The sequence below is a fragment of the Dermacentor andersoni genome, chromosome 1 (genome assembly GCF_023375885.2).
Source record: "Dermacentor andersoni chromosome 1, qqDerAnde1_hic_scaffold, whole genome shotgun sequence".
Taxonomy (NCBI): Eukaryota; Metazoa; Arthropoda; class Arachnida; order Ixodida; family Ixodidae; genus Dermacentor; species Dermacentor andersoni.
The window spans coordinates 25,133,299-25,151,033 of record NC_092814.1 but is presented as its reverse complement, the minus strand read 5'-3'; the positions used below and the strand labels follow the sequence as shown (position 1 = coordinate 25,151,033).

The 17,735-nt window shown below is 44.9% G+C and overlaps 1 protein-coding gene across 1 annotated transcript in view; it reads right to left on the bottom strand.

Moving 5' to 3' along the window:
- LOC126545230 (E3 ubiquitin-protein ligase KCMF1-like) overlaps window positions 1-17,735 on the bottom strand; it is an 85,625-nt gene that overhangs the window by 45,074 nt on the left and 22,816 nt on the right. Inside the window, exon 3 of the mRNA XM_050192996.2 lies at window positions 7,154-7,293. Coding sequence (XP_050048953.1) covers window positions 7,154-7,293 — 140 coding nt within the window. The remainder of the gene's footprint in view (window positions 1-7,153; window positions 7,294-17,735) is intronic.

Genomic DNA, 17,735 nt, shown 5'->3' with positions numbered 1-17,735 from the left:
CTTCGCCTCGTCACATTTCGGAAACATTTTCCGTAGAAGAGGCCCAACGTGGTCGCTGACACTAAGGGGTAGGTTGTGTTCGGCGAGGAATCCCGTAAATAGGCACTCCATACGTATGGAGTGCCTATTGGAGGCACTCCAACTGCTTACAGAAGCTTTCATGTCTGGCATGACAGCCAGAGGCTTCAGGATCACTTCTGGTGCTCGTGCTAGCTACCGCAAGGGTACGATCAGTAGTAGCAGTTACGGTACAGGCAGACTAAGTTGAGTCCAGCACTAAAATGTGTGTGAAGGTTCGTCTGGCTAGCACTTTGCGATGAGCTCATAGCGGATCAGTGTTTCATGCTTACAGTGTGGCTGGTGACTGCTGTGTTGCCCATGTTGCTGAGTGAAAAATTCTTGTGGCATACTCTGCATTCAGCCCTGCTGCCGTCATCTGGCGCTGCCATGATCCACGACAAGTACTCCGAAATGTTCGGGTTCACCCAATCAAGTTAAATGAGTACTTCTTTGAGGTGGCATCACGGCTCACATCCTACATACCTTGTTAACAGAAGAATGGCAATATGGTGGCCGCCCTGCACAGATTGGATTGGATTGGATCGAACGTGGATTGCTGCCTTGGCCATACCTTTTTTTAGTCGGCAGTCAAAAACTATTTTGTAGCTAGGTCCCGCAGGCATGAAAAAAGGGAAGTAGACTTTTTTTTTAGGCCCGGAGGAAGGCCCTTAGGCCCGTGGGTGTCATGGCGGTGTTAGCCTGGTCCCTCATTTATTATGTGATACAAATGTGCTAACATTGACCTAACCGGAAAGCTTTCGAGCCAAGCTAAGACATGCAAACACTATCAGCGCGAGTTGCATTTCATTATCGTTGCATTTGCTGTATGGTGCCTAGAATAGTTGTGCCTTGCCATCTTCATACAGTCTTGCTCCGCTGTTGACTGTGGTTGAAGCCAAATGAGCGACTTTATGAGCTTTGATCTAGGGTTAAGACTGTTTCTGTCGACGTTCGCATAGACTTCTGTCTTATCAATTTCCATGACCTGGCTACGTTTCTGACGAATTCCCAGACTTTTCCAGACGGTTCGAAATTCCCTGGCAATTCCATGTTTTTAAAGTTTTCCAGGTTGGTAGACACCCTGCATTACCTACGATTTCCCAGCGCCAACGTTCGCGATCGAGAACACAAAAAATTACCCAATACAGTTACACTTATTTGTTACCAGTTTACAAACGTTCAGAGCATTGGCACAGTGCGATCATACATTAGGTTTTCCAGCCATTTTCTAGCTGCCAGATCCCACGTAAACGAGAAAATGCGCAAGGCGCATGCGATCGTGAACAGTAGCCGTCCGCCATGGCAGCTTTACCGCAATACTCGCCCACCTGTGTCGCGTGAAAACACAGGTGCGCACTCAGTTTCTTATTCCAGTGGCAGCAAATCTTCTCCCGAGTCATCACATGCTGCATTCACAGCTATCACTGCCAACCCTATTGTGATTAGAGGATGTAAAATTTCATGAAATTTCGAGGGGCAGAAAAAAACTGGTTTCTTTTATTTGTTTTTTTAGAAAAATACGAAAAATTGAAAAAAAAATTGTGCACAGAGCTATGAGAAACCCAACACATTTATTTAATAATGAAAGGAACATAATTGTTCCATTATTGCATAGCAAAAGTCCCAGCAGAGCTTCCAGGTTCTAGGCATGATTTCACGTTGATTTTACATCAAGGCATTGATTTGACATCAAAGCGTCAAGATCAACATTTGCATCAATATGTGTCCAATTGATTTCCGCTTGATGCGTCAACGCTTCGCTGAGCAGCGGACAAGGCCTTCCAGACATTGAGGTTCCTGTCAGCCCCTGTGAGCCTGTTGCGTAGCTTGGTGTACACATTTCCAAACTTGGACCAGTTTCTTTCAGATGCCGCAGCAGAAGGGAGAATCTGCAGTATGCGACAAGCGATTTGCTCAAGGGTTGGTTGAAGCAAAGTCCTTGTCACCACGTGGATGGATCGAGGTGCTCCACAGACTTTCAAACTCCTACTTTTGACCAAATTACATGCATTATGCGAGCTTGTTCTTGTGTCTGTTCTTCTCGAGCCTGTTCTTCATGACGGTGCTGATGACAGCATTTTTTTACGTCGAAAGAAGCCGCGTATTTCCCCCCCCCTTTTTTTTTTTTCCCAATTTTATACTGGTATAAAAAAAAAAAAAACTTTTTTTCGAAATTTTCAATGTTTTTTTTTTTTTTTTCAACCACTTACATCTCATTGCGATAAGCATCTTCACCTATCTGTTTCTCAGCACGTGGAGCACAGTGCTTGGAAGCCCACTGCATGCTTTTAGTGAGCGTCAGGTTTTGCTCCAGTGGCATCCAGCATTACCCACCAGCTCTATTTCGGTTTCCCATCGTCGTTTATATGCGATGTGTGTCAGGCCACTGGTGGCCCACCAGCTCCACACCTGTCGGCGTCTTGCATCACAACAATTCATGCAATGCTTCATGTTACGTAGATGTCCACTACAATTAAGTCTGTAAAATTTTAGTTACTTCAGATCATACGTTTTCTCAGTTAACATATTTTGCTCATATTCTTTTTTTTGTTTGGTAAATGTATTAACGAGATTCTACTGTATACACTTGATCTGCATATAACTGCAACACTGTTGCTCAGTGGTTCCACAACCAAAGTTATCTGTGCCTAACATCTCCGTTTATTATGTGGTTCTGATCTGTACTAAGAAGAAATCATTTTGCCTCATGAGTGAACTGTGACATTTCAGTGCTTTGATTTGCAGTTACAAAGGGTAAGCAAGAATAAACCATCAAATGAAGATCATGTGGGGAATGCAGTTGCTAAATGCAGGATGTCATAACAGTGGTTGGCCAGCATTACTATAAGTTCTTTAGTGTGACGTTCTTAGTTTGATGGAAGGTAGTGACCATTATTTGTTTATTTATTTATTTGAAAAGTTCTGCAGTGCCACGCTTAAGGCAGGAGTGGGCAATACAGAGTGCTAACAGCCAAGAATCAAAAAAGAAAAAAAGAGAAATGCAAGTAGCAGAAGTAAAAGAAGCAGAAAGAGAAGAAAAAAAGAAGAAAAAGAAGAAAGCTTGTAATGCTTTGGTCATTAAAATAATTTGAACTTATCTGCATCACAGTCGTATACATACAGCCAGTCCAAAACAGCTTTTTGTGTTTAACCCTTTCGTTACCACGCCTATTCAAATCGACTACTGGTGAGCGATACTTTAGATCGCCAATCTCAACATGCTGGAGCGGTTTCTGATCCCGTGAAGGCCATCCAGCAGTTCGTACAGGCACTACACTTTCAGAATCAGTTTAAATGGTTGCGCTCCGCTGATGTTGCCATTTTTGACGGACCTTTTTGCGAACTAATGTGCGTATGTTGTAACAAAAAGAGGCGCGGCTGTCCACATTCTGCCGCACTAGAAAAAAAAGCATGCCGCTCACAATTACACTAGCATCAAAATTTTGCGATCAGATGACTACCAGCAAGGAAATAAATTATATTGCTGGCTTTGCCGTCCGACAATGATGAGCGGTGATAATTAACCGAAAAAGATGGCAGCTGTTCAATGGTAAGCTTTGGTTTGGAGTCCGAGTCATCTTATTCCGCCCAAGTGTATTTCTGAAGGTCTGCCGTATGTCCAACATGTGCACCTGGAATTTCCAACCAATTTCCAAGAGCTTCGCTTTTGCTTCCCTCATAAAATCTCGGCAAGGGGCGCGCTGGTGTCACTGTGCAGTTATCGAAAGTCGCTCCCATGGCGTCGTCACGCACAGCTGCGTCGCAAGAAAAGCATCCCGCTCAAAACTATGCTGCACCCGCACTTCAATTTAGTGATGAGGACTTGAGTTATGATTCCGAAGATGACAAGATGACAGCAAAGCAGATTCAAGCTCTGACGACAACAATGTTTCGTGTCAGCATGGGACATCCACAGCTGTTTACAGACAAGTATCCTTTGAGGCTGTGAGCGAACTCCTTCCTTGTGCGCACTTTACCTATCTTTTTGCACGACCCGAGAGCTCTACTGATTATCTTCAGGGCGCATACTTCGCTTGGCTATGATGTGCTGCCATCGGCAGCAAAAAACTTCCTTTCACGCCAAGAAGGCAGCCCGTAGCACATCTCGGACCAGCACTACGGATCAGCGCAAGATAGCTTACAAGGGCGTGGGATTTCTTTCTATTCTTCTCTGTAGAGGTGATAAAGACAATCTGCAAAAATGCAAACAGATATGCTTGCATGCATAATCTTGTAGTTGCCCAGCTACGCTGAGAGCGATCGGTCCTGGAAGAGTAGATGAACCAGTGAAGTACCGTATTTACTCGATTCTAACGCGAACCCGTTTTCCACGACCAGAAAAAGAAAAGGAGAAAAAAAAAAATCGCTCTGAATTGTAACGCGCATCCGTTTGCCGTGACCTAAAAAAAGAAAAGTCCTTTACAGTACTGCGTACCTCATTCGTTCATACAGAAATACAACTTTCTCTCATTTGGAAAAAAAGATTTACTAGCAATGCACTAAAGTTACAATAAATAAAGTCACAGTTTCGCCCAAAAGGCGAAGCATCGATTGTGATAGTAAATTAGTAGACAGCTATACAAAAGGGATAGTAGTTTTATCGGCAGTATGAGCTTTTAAACATTCGCTTACTAGCTAAATTAACAAACATGGTGTCACGAGTGCACAAGCAAACATGAACACGTCTCACTCAATGACCGCGGAAACTATCAAAATGCTGGAGCAAGGAAGTGCGGTAACAGGAGTGAGGGAATTGGCCTTTGTGCGACCTCTCGCTTCAATGTGAACGAAGTGACGAGAACACAGCGCGGTGCGCCTAGATGCGTAGACTCTGGTCTCCGTTGCAGATCGCTTTCAAGATAGGGGCGGCGTGGCCGGTGTAGAACGCCGGTGTAGAACGCCGGTGTAGAACGCCACTCCTGTTTGCGCCAGTCCAGCATGCAAGTTTTGGGAACTCCGAACGCCCGTTATGCGGCCCGATTTCCATCCGTCATCCGTCTCCACACACGTGATCACTTTCCTTTTAATTGCGCCATCGTGACGATCTCGGCACATCCATGCTGATAGAGCTAACGCAGAAAATGGAAAGACGGGCGGTGCCCTAACCTAAGCCAAAGGAACAAGCATTGCCTAAGCACACATACTGCAGCACATGGAGGAAGCTACGGCAGCTAGGCTTGAAGCGCGTACGAGGCGGCCATTTTGAAATGCCAATGGCGGTATGGTAACGCAGATTTAGGGTCGTACTCGATTCTAATGCACAGTCAATTCTTGGACCTGTTTTATCGGAAAAAAGTGTGCGTAATTTGTGTGCGATTCTAGTAAATACGGCACATTCCTTGAACTTCTCATCGGACCATCCTCAGAAGATGCCGAAAAAGCAGAACTGCAAGATGTGTTACGAGGACCGCAAAGTTGAACAAAAACCAGATGTTTTGTGGGAAAAGTGCGGAGTGCACCTATGCTTCACAAAATCCAGGAACTGTGTCACCGCATGGCATGAGTGATGAACCTGTCTTAGTTTCTTTTCTGTATCCGAAGAACGGCGGGGTACTGAGCATTTATTTTTTCAGACACTATTGCTGGGTTATTTATCTTTGAAATGTAAATTCTGAATTTTCTTTGATATTAATGTTTTTGTAGATATGTTTTTCTTACTGTTTTTATCAAATAGCAGCAAAAATGGGGCATTCTAGAATTTTTATGTTTTAGCTAATAAATTTTTTTTTTCCGGCAACGCATGTTTTTGGAAAGAGCATTTCATTGTGAACAATATGCTATGCTGCGGGGTGTGCTGAATATTATTTGTAGTGGTAAATAATCTTTTTCCAAGATTAATAAAAAATGACCAATTCCTCACGGTAACGAAAGAGTTAAAATGTGACGTTTTTATTGTTACTGTGACAAAAAATAATGCCGTGCGAAGCAATATGACGAACATGCTAACATGTTGTCACTCACAGTGACATAGCTTGTTTAATGAACTTACATTAAATGACTTCAACTTCAGAAAAAAACAAAGGCAATGCATACAAGTGCGTACAAGCAGTGGAGTAGAGTGCACAATAACACACAGCTGTTAAGGCAGCTTTCGAGATGCTGTGTTTCTGTGTCACGCATTCTGTGCAATGCGCTTGTATGGATGTCTTCTTCATTTTGTATCGGGATCTGCTATTGAAATTGCTAGCTGTTACTCCTCTGCATCTTTCCTTTTCATGTTGCCTTGCTTCATGCTTCGTACTTTGCACCAAAAACAACAGGTATAGTAGGCACTATAACAGTTTACACATTAACAGCTTTTTCTTTTTCAGTGTAAGATTAGCAGAAAATGTTGCATTAGTTGTTGTGCAATGGCAATGCCAACAGAGTTAGCAGAACGCAAGCGGAACAAGCACAAAAAGAACCAATAAAGGGCCGAAATGGAGTGTGTGGCCCCTATTCCTCGTTCAATGTTCCCTGCTAAATGACAATTTGCACTTCTTTTATGCAAAATAGGAACATTTTGTGCACATCATGCAAAAATGTGGCACTGCAGGGCAATATATCATCGGTTCCCTACTGTCAGCATGTTTTATTAGCATACAATCAGCTGAAATTGCCAGCAGCGCCGTGTGCATTTTAATGCATGCCGCTGACCGCCTATCCACACTAATGCAGCAACAACGCTGCCCCATTAAAAAAGGCAGCGACTCAAGCCCGCAAGTTGACATATCACGTGTGGCCAGTGTGCAAAGCCGAACAAAACCACTGGCTTATGTTCTTTGCCTGCGTGATAAACAGATGTTTCATACCCTAAGGATGTCTGAAAGGAGGGCATTAAATGTTCACTTTCAATCACACGTAAGTTGAGTTTGCTAAATCAGAAGTTTAGCTATTATATAGCACTCACAACTTTCATTCAAGGTCCCCAATTTACATACATCAACATCAGCACCAGTCAACAGTGATGTCGACTACCAATATGTCACAAGTTAGAAAAAAGCATAAATGACACTAGCAACACCACCTCTAAATATATGTTATGTTTACTATTCACAAGCGGTTAAGCGCAGCAGTGTATGGCAAAAGTTCAGAAGGTCCATTAAGTGCTCACCACTTCTGATGAGGCGTCTGTGTGCTCAGCTGTCACATGTTCTTGAAGGGTAAGTTCCGTAAAGCCCATCTTGCCACAAATTGGACAGGTAAATGACTGTGGCTGTTCCACAGAAACAGCTTCCCCACCATAGTATAGGTCTGCAAAAGTGTAAAAAGAATGCCTGGCTTCTTTATCAGTAAATATGGGGTCGGTGCTTTAAACCTTGTTGGTGCAACAAATAAAAAGACACGAAAAATGAAGCTCAAACAACTTGCAAGACCTCAATTAGCACAGATGAGTTATCGTGCTGAGTTTTTTCAAACAGCTACACGATAACGAATAAGGAGGATAACGAGTATGACACAGGCTCAGGTGAGTGCACTTTGATTTTCTGTTACTGCCTCACTGCTCTTACTGGGCCTCTTCAAATTGACATAGCGGACTGTCCAGGACTGCCTAAGACATTGCATATCCAACACTCATTGGCTGAAAGCACCGCCTCGGACAGTTCAGGACTGTCAAGGAAGGATAATCGAAGAGGCCCACTGATGTGACGTCAATTTACACAGGTCATTCACTGCATGCATAATAACGTATCCTCACTAGAGTACATGAGGGCTGAGCGGTTGACGCATGACATGAGTGGTGTTATGGCATCATCATGCACGACAGCCGGTATACATGAACAGGTGTATGAATTACACCTGGTTTGATTAACTCTGCAACGAAGGCCAGCAGTTTCAGATTCTTCCCTCTTGAAGGGAGACAAAATGTTTGCTCAATGTGATGATGGCAACATACAGGGTGTTTCAGCTAACTCGTGCCAAGCCTTAAAAAATACACATGTATTACAAGAATACAACCAGTTTTCTATTGTTCGCTGTCCTCTTGAGCAACTCAACGTATCTTTTACTATGTGCTTCGGTAATTAGTGATTAATTAACCAACTATTAAAGTATTGCTTTAATCGTAAATTCTGCAATGAAGTACATCCCTATTGAGAATTTCCAAGTAACTTCTTTCTGTGATGATAGCTCCTGCAGGTTCAACTTAAAAAAATAAATTCTGGGGTTTTACATGCCAAAACCACAATATGATTATGAGGCACATTGCAGTGGAGGGTTCTAGATTAATTCAGACCACCTGGTATTCTTGAAAGAGACACTAAAGCAAAAAAAAAAAAAAACAATTCGAGCTATGTTAGTAAATTACCCTTTCACAATACCAGAAATCAAGTCTTACCACGAGAAAACGCTTGGCACGCCAGAAAAGACGCAACAACAAAAGGCGGGTGGTGCAGCTGCCTTGAAATTGCCTCACCATCTCACCGTGATGTCACGTATTTTGACACTGTTTGCTTGGGCCTTGCAAAGGATGTTGACAAACGGCACGGGGCCCTGAAAAGCAATTTCACTCCTGAGATATGGAAGGTCACTGTTTTCAGCCCTCATAGGAAGTGAATCAAGCAGGGGACTTCATTAGTGGGTCAGGAGGCGCTCTTTGGTCACAGAGAACCCATGTTGACACCTTGGTGCATCATGAAATGCCCTACAGGCCGCCTGAGATGTGCGGGTGGAGGTGGCATTGGGAGCAGTTTAGCCCAGAAGCACGAATGGCTACCTCCTTGTGCCCTGCCAAGGACGAACTACATGCAAGACGTGATTAGGGTGTCGATGGGCAGGCCTCGGTGGCAGAGAAGCCATTTCCGGGTAACCCGACACATGGACTCTTGCACGACGAGTTGGCACCGGAGGTGCAGTCAGTCTTTGGACTGACAGTTTCATGGGCCCGCCGGAGACAGATCACGTGTAGGACATCACTGTGTACCGAGGGGTGCGCTTTGGTAGTGATGCCTTTTACTGCAGTACGTGACATTTTAACAAAGGCACGAAAACGGGGCAACTCAGGTGTTTATTCTTTGCCTTTTACTGCAGTGCATGAAATTTATGAAAGGCGTGAAAACGGGACAACTCGGGCGTTTCTTTTTTCCATCAGTGTTCTGGGAAACGCTGGGAGAGTTTAACGGGTTGTGGAAAGGAACGGTTTGGGCGTTACTTGTTTACTTGTTTTCTTTCTTTCTCTCTCTGTGTTCCGAGAAATTCAGAGAGAAACAGTCGTCAGTAAGCGACAGCCCAGTTGACCCGACCAGGTCACTGGGGTCCCATGATTTGCCATGAGGGGATTTCAGAGGAGCAACACAGGGTTAAAACCAGGCTCCCAATCCCTCACAAGGGTTCCGGAAGTGGGAAAGGTGCTCTGCACTTTTGGTTCTGCCAAGCTGAGTGTGCTGGTTCCAGTGTAAAAGACTCTGGACGTACAAGCAATGTTATGCACTATCAGCTAGGCCAAATTATTATGCCAGACTTGCTGTAAATAGCTGCCTCTATATATATTGTGTACACAAAGTCTAATCTCCAAGTATAAGCATCTATGACACTCCATCTCTGATGGAGAAATGACGACAAGGGCAGCTGAAGAAGACAAGCTTCAGTACCAAATAAGCAGGTCATGCCAGCTGAAGCCTTCGGTGCTACAACAGAGAAGGAAACTTTAGTGGTGCAGTCTAGCAGCATCGAAACGGCGACGGCAAGGAACACTCTGCCGTCCAAGCAAGACATTGCGCTGCGGGTGACACATCAGCGAAGGGCAACGACATCAAACTTCAGCGTGGGCAAGGGAATCAGCAGCTGAGGCGGAGCAAGCTATCTGTCCAAGGACATCGACAGACGCTAGCCATGTAGCAACAGCGAAACGGCAAGAACAAGGGAAGATCTACACGTCAAGCGAAGTCCCGCGACGACATTGTAACTTTGGTTCGACCAACGGTGGCGATTCTGCAACTGGCAAGGTGTGGCAGCGGCAACCAGCAGCATCTCGGCAAGTGGCGAGTCCTTCGTTCTTGCACCTCAGGGGTACTGCTGTCTAGTCGTACAATAATGTAGGATGCGAGGTTCACTCACTTGAACCCCGACAGGAGAAATCAACCTTTTATGAATGAGTCGGGAGACAAGAATGTCTAGGACAACTCAACCTGGGCTGTCACATGGGAGAGTCGAAGAGAAAAGGACCTCAGAACCTTCGCAGAACAGCGTAAAATGCTAGAATTGGAGGTAGAGGTTGCGAGACTTTAGCAAAGCAGAAGCGGGAGCTCACAGGTAGGTGGGCCCATGTTCAGACAGCAGGATCATTGCAGCAAGCTGAGGTGCTATTCTAAATGTCTCGCTGGGATGCTTCCCAAATTTCTAACAGAGGCCGAGGCTCCAGTGTGGTTCAAGTTGGTTGAGAGCACAGGGGGTTTTGGGTGCACATTGTTTACCCATTGGTGGCGGAGAAGGTCCTGTTTCTGTCAGCATAACTTAGCCAGGCACAACACAAGGATTACCAGAAAAATCAAGGAAACAGTACTTGATGAACCCAATCTTTCCACAGGGGAATACCAGATGACATGCTCTGGTGGGTAATGCAGCAGGAAGAGAAAACGTGGCTAAAAGCACCAGACCTAGCTGCGCTACTGCAGACATTCTGAGGAGGCACAAGGCAAGAACAGTGCAGGAAAGTAGGTGAAACAAAACCCGGCGGAGTCACAAAGCACGAGCAGTGTAAAGCCAGGCGTACAGTCGTGCAATTGCAGTGGCAGGAAAGGTCGAGGCGCAGAGACAAAACCCAAGTTTCGGGACTGCTTTTTATGCGGCTCTAGTGGGCATATGAAGAGTAATTGCCCCCAGGGCACAGGGCAACAAACATTGAAAATTTCGGGCAGTAAGACCAACAGCTTATCTGCACACGTTTCGATAAGAGAGTCAATGGCTGTGCACAGTGACCTCATTCCTGTGTTTCTTGACTGTAAGGATAGGCATATTGATGCAATTCTGAACATGGTAGCAGAGATTACAGTGTTGCGTGAGAGCATTGTTCCACCAGGTCGTGCAGTCACAAAGAATGATCAGCCTAACTTGCCTTTGGAGAAAAGGCGAGTCCTCGCGGTGGTTCCGCTGAAAATGTCCTGCGAATGTAGTGTTTTCACAGACGTATAAGAGGCGGTGCTGTTGCCGTGTGCATTAACGGACAAGCTGACAAAATGGACCAATTGCCTGCTGTCAGAAGAAGCATGGGAGTTACTAAGAAATGAGCGCGTTTTCGAAGGGGTAGTGAAAAGCAGAGAGCAAGAGGCAGATGGCACACAGCCAGAGATCGGACACCGAAGCTGCGCAGCGTACAGAACTCAAAAGCGGTCCACCAGACACTGAAAAGGTAAGTGTGGCAGAGTGGCAATGGTCACCCAGGTTATAGTGAAAAGCAGGAACGATGAGGACCATCAAAGTAGCAGTGCGTTCCCTGATGAACCATGAGCTGCAAGGGTAAATGAGAAGTGCGCATTGGACATATTTCGAGACAAACAGCAGCCAGACCCAACTCTGCGGGAAGCCTGGGGAAAAGCCGAGTAGGGAAAAGGTGGTATCATAGTGATCAATGGGTTACTTTACCACAGAGATAAGGTACTTGGGCTGGCAGTGACACAGTGCGACAGGAGTGTCACCTGGGGCAAGTTTTGCAGCTGGCCCACGAATCGAGCTGGGCGGGACATTTGGGTTGCTGGAAGACTAGTTACAGGATTAAATATAGTTTTTACTGGCCAGGCATAGAGAACGACGACACTGCAACAGTTTTCACCGCCGCCAGACAAGAGCCGACTTGCGCCACGTTGTCGGTGTCCTTATAGAACCCTGACGAAGCCACAATATCTATTTCAACAGGTTGATGTAGTTGTCATCAGGCCATCAGAACCAACATCGGGCAGGGGTGAAAAGTACTGTTTATGCATCATCGACTTGTGAACATGCTGGCCAGAAGTCGAGTCTCTGCGCCCTTAAAGTGCGAGAGCCACCTGTGAAGCCCTACTATTGGTGTCTAGTAGGACCGGTATACCAAAAGTAATAGCGTCAAATAGCAGCACAAATTTCATAGCGGTACTCGCGAAAGAGTTTCCATCAAAACTGGGCTGCTCTCCCAGATTTTCAATTCCAGGATGCACAGAAAGTAATGGGGTGGTCAAACATTGGAACACAACCTTCAAGAATATGCTGTACCACATAGCTGAGAAGGAAGGCAGAGATAGGGATCAGTTGCTGAAGACGATAAGTTTCCATACCAAGTAAGCAGGCCACACCAGCTGGAACATTCGGTGCTACAAGAGGGAAGGAAACTTTTGTAGCATAATAAAATTTTTATTGCTAAAAATGGACTACATTGTATTTCAAAGGAACCAAAGAGTGAAGTTAGGAACTTTCAACACTTTTACTGAACCATAATGGCCAAAATCCGAAAAAATACTTTGTAATCCATGAAGTCACAATGGCGTACCGGCACTGGAGCTTCAGCATGAACCCCAAAACTGAAACAGTCATTTTCTACTCTAATAACAAAGCTATTACTTCGATATCAACAGAAGCAAAGCTCTTCAAGGATACTTTATCAATCTAAACTGATTCAGCGTTTCTCTTTAGTGTCCCTTTAACGTGCACCCAATGCACGGTGCAGAGGCGTTTTTCGGCATGTCACTCCCATCGAATGCATCCACTGCAACCGGGGCTGATTCTGCACCCTCAGGCTTAGCAGTGCAATGCCAAAGCCACTACAACACTATGGTGGGTGGTTTTGATTTTTCCAGGCTGCAAAGAAAGCATGCGAGATTTAATAAGTACCGCATTATTAGGTGCTAGCGCACAGCAACATTAGTGCCCTCACACATGCTATCAACAAATGATGGATGCTGCACGCAGATCAAAGACATGAACAGGCCTTAAGCAGTGGGGATGGATTGCATACAATATTATTAGCTTTCACATCTGGCGAGGTGTCAGATCCATTAAATCGCCCTGCCCTATGTGAACTAGTTTCCACCAGATCAGCGCCAGTTATTACTTGTGCGAAACCAGCACAACATCCTGCATGAACGCTGCACTCTCGCCATGACGAGTGCAGGGAATGCTGCCAACTCTTGCTACACAACACCTGCACTAACTGGAACAAATGGAGACATGCAGATGCGACCACTGGTGAAATGAATAGCAAAGTGCAGCACCTCGGGAACTAGTTCAGAAAAGGCAGGCGAAATTGAATGGGCCTATCTTGTCTGCTGAGGCAATGAAGCAAATGGAGTCGTGGGCTATGTGATAAATAATGCATGGAAATTCTTGAAGCTCTCTCAGCGGGTTTGCTGTTGACAGACAATGTAAAGAGTGAGGGGGTTTTGGTGGTAGATGGCAATGTATTGGCTATGATGGGTGTGGCCATGGCCAATCATCTCTGCTTGCACCCTATTAAGTCTATCAGTCGATTCAGTCTGCATGTAGCATTATCATTCGTACTAGCATGTTTGAGAGCACTGTCACTGCGCGATTGCACCTAGTTACCTGGTACTCTTTCAAATCTCTGGCACTTTCTTTATCACATGGAAATCGCTCGGCAGCATGTTACACTCCTGAAACGCGAAGGCGGAAGTCTGCTGCACACTTGGTAATGCATTAAGTTATATGATCGGAGGGGTCAGACTTCTTGCAAGACGTAACAAGCCACAGTGTGAAGTACACATGTGCCACTTTAGGTCAACGACCTCAATGACACATGCGAGCACTTAATGCACTACCTAAAAGTGCAGCATGCTTGTCGCCAGTAAGTGTTACAATTGTGTAACACAAGCCGAACACAATTACGTTGCATCCTCTCAGCCGGGGAAAGCAGCACTCACGGCCGAACACCTTGCTCCCGCCGCCTCACGTGACACACCTTGTTTCTCGCTTGGTGAGCATCCGCGGACGCAGTGTACTTCCGAGGCCTACCACGCAATCTGCTGCCACCACCGCCACGTGACGTGGTGGTGGCGTGCTGTCTGCGTGTGCCGCTCATTCCCCTCTCCACCTGCCACTCGGAGAAGGTCACGTGTTTTTTTTTTTTTTTCTACCACTCTACTAACACCGTGTCTTCTTCAAGGCCATCACACAGCAAGCCACTTAAGGCTTTCGCCCTAAAAATTAAAGCCACAGCAGTTACCATCATTTGAATATTTATCACTGGGCTCTAAAACTTCAGTGAGGTCTTTGAATTTAAAGCAATACTTTAAACGTTGTATTAATCCCTCTTAATTACCTAAACTCATACTAAAAATACTTTCAGTTGCTCGAGCGAACAGTGCACACTATTAAGCTGGTTGCATTCTCATAATGCCAACACTGATTTTTTAAGGCTTCACACTAGTAAGCTGAAACACCAGCAGCCACAGTGAATCAGCTGCACTCACAACCAAAATCTAGTATGTCGCCTAGAAGCCCAAATATGCACAAGTAATAGTATGTGATTTGATGCAAACTTGTGCGCAGATGTTGTAATATCATGTGAACTGGATCTTCCGTACAAAACATTACAGATCGAACTGCCCTGCAGAAGGCCCGGAGTGAGACCTCTGTGACCGCACTACTTGCATAGCATCAGCTGCATAGCCTGTTATGTATGAAACGGGTGCCCACTGCCAAAATGACACTTGTGGCGACAAGGTGCACCAGCTCAAAATGTCACTAAACTTGCTCTTCTGGCTGAGGTACAAGTTACTGTACAAGTGTTATACCCCTGTCACACGGGCACCCGTAAACTCCTTTTAACTCCGTCATCTTTATCTCAAGGGACATGCACTTGGTGTCACACAATTGCCCTTCCGCTAAGGGAGTTTAATGGCACTTTAGGTGGAGGAAGATCGGACATATTCCTCGGTGGCTGAAGGGAGTACTCTCGTGCCCATACTTGTCACAGAACTTGTAATTTAATTATTGTTTGCATTAAAATTATAGCTGCATATGTTTAGAATGTTTCTATTGAAGTAAATAATATTTCAAGCACAATTCAGCAACAGTTATGTTTGCTGCTGCACAATACTCTCAGCCTAGGCCGCTTGACACCATGCTTTTCTCGTCTTTCAGGGCATTTACACAAACCTGACAGAATGGGGTCGAGTCGGCTTGTTGGGCTGGAACATGCCTGTCATGTTCATGTAAATGTTAGCCGGTCGGACTGAACAAGCATCGAGTTGGGCTGAGTCAGCCCTACTGCACACGATAGGTTGACCCAGCCTGACCCGTTTGCAGTATGCATGTAAATGCGGACAGGTCCGGCTCACCAGAGCCAAGACTTGCGCAGGGACACTGGGACATCGCGATTTATGCGCCGGCAGCGGGAATAGTATCAGGACAAGGCCAAGACAAGGTACTGTGCAGTGCAACCTCATCGTAGCAATGAGACCCAAAATTTAGAGCTGTTGCAGATGGCAGTAGGAACAAGGAGCCCAGTTTGAATGTGTTGATGTCTTGGCTCGACGCTTTGTGCCATCGTTGTCCAGACTTGCCAGAAGCGAGTTCATGTAAACGTGGTCCCGTCGCTCGGTCAGCCCGTTTTCTGACTCGACCTGCTCACATCAGGTTCACGTAAACGTGGCCTTTGTCGTGCTAGATGTGCAGTGGTCACTCATGACTGACTCCGGCACACTAGACAAAATGAAAGGAAAGCTCAGGAGGTCACCATGCACAAAATGTTGCGTTTTAGTATAGTTTGCAGCACTTCAGGTAACAGAATGCAGAGCCAACTCACCACGCCGCAAAGGAAAACCAGCACTGCTATGTTTAGCCAGAGCACTTTCATATTTAACAAGGTGCCTGCTTTTCACATCAATATATTGGATGATATTTTTAAGGATGGAGTGTTAATCATAATAGCTAAGAGCGTAATTACAGGTTACATTCTTGTACTTGTACGAAAAACAAACACCACTAAATGCACCTCTGGCAGCTACATTTAAGCACTCCTTATGGGCTGTGTGACACGACCACAATTTCCTTTAGGTCGAATTCCCTGAGGAAGTCTCGCGCTCCCTTTTTCTAAAGTAGTTCGTGGGTACCTATGTGACAATAGTATTAACCCCCCAACTGCCGATGACAAGATAACTCGCTATCACAAGCATCCTCTAGTGCCAATGAAAAGTTAACTCGTGAATTTTTGGCAATTTTTGAACATGTGTATGTGTTCAATTTCTTGTAATCTTGACAAGAAAATAATACACCGACTTTCGCCAATTTCTTTTTGCACTTCTAGAAAAAATTTCTGAATTTGCCGCAGCAGTTAAAGGGTTAATGGAGGAGAAACAGGTTTAGTTTGATTTACACTGCAACTGAAATGTTTATTTCTCAAGTCGTCTACCCAGTGCAGCTATTGAAATTGTATTTTACACATTCTTTATTAAGTCGGTAAAAAGACATTCTGTTAAAAGAAAAAAAAGACTGTTCAATGCTAAGACGAAGTGCAAGAAGAAAATGGCTTCACGAAAAATCCCTTTAAGCATAGTTAGAATGATTACCTCTATGAAGAAACAGACTCGTTACTCTTGCGTAGCAGAAGTTTTTAAGCTTGCCTTTTGCAAGAAAAAGAAAGCACTGGTCAGAAGAAAATAATAGTCATGGAAAGTAAAAATAATGGTCAGTGCTGGTTATGAGCAGATGCAAGCCACCCACATGCTTACTTGAAGTTCACAAGCTTTGGGCTGAACTCTATGCAAGCACTGCCCGCACGTGGCACAGGTTGCCGCTGGGCTTGAAACACCTATTCACCGAGAGTGAACAGTCGCATGGGTAACACTGCATTGGTTTTTACGTCCAGCCATGTCATCATGGCAGTTCAGTTCGTATTCACTACGATTGCTTGGACACTACAAAGGTAGTGCAGTTTTTCATGCACACTTATAAACAAATTTCAAAACCCAACTGCTCACAACTTATGTTGATTATTATGTAAAATGACAACTTTTATAGCTTAGTTCTTTCTAACTCTTCGTGGTCAAGTGTCAGGCCCCTCCCGACCTGTGAAAATATCTATTCAGGTAATATGTCCCGTAGCGCTAACATGCATGCGTGCTCGCCAGTTATTTGGGTTGGCAACGCCAGCTCTCACAAATTTTTTAAGCTAGTAAGTGCACTCTGCAATGTCCCCAGATGAGGGCAGCAATTTTTTTCACTCCCTGCGAGCCTGAAAGGATTTTTGTGCAACTTGTGCTGTGAAGCACCGAAAGGATGGCGACCATTTTCTGCGTGTGCGTTTCATGGATGAAGTTCACTCGAGTTCAATAAATCAGAAGATGATTTCAGAGCCGTGACTGAATATATTTTGCCTTCAGATGGTCAGCAAAAACCCTCGGATGAGGATGTTTGCTTAAAGAAAGCGACAACGAGGACCCTACAAACTTGCAATGCAAGGCCTGGCCTCCACCCATAAATGTGTTGTGAGCACTACCAAACAGTGCTCAAGTACTGATTAGAGCCTCAGGAATAAGTACATTTTCTGAAAAAAATCCCTTAACATGCATTTGTTTACCTGAGCGCTTTTCTTGCATGGCATCTAAATGCACGTAGTGATTCCTGAATGAAACCATAAATTGGGTAAATGCACATGATTGCAAAGCGTTAAACTTGTTTTACATATTTGAATTGTGTGGTCATTGTAGTTAAGCTGAAATGATGCCACAGTACAATTTCTTTTTCTTTCAACCATATTTATTTGCAAAGGC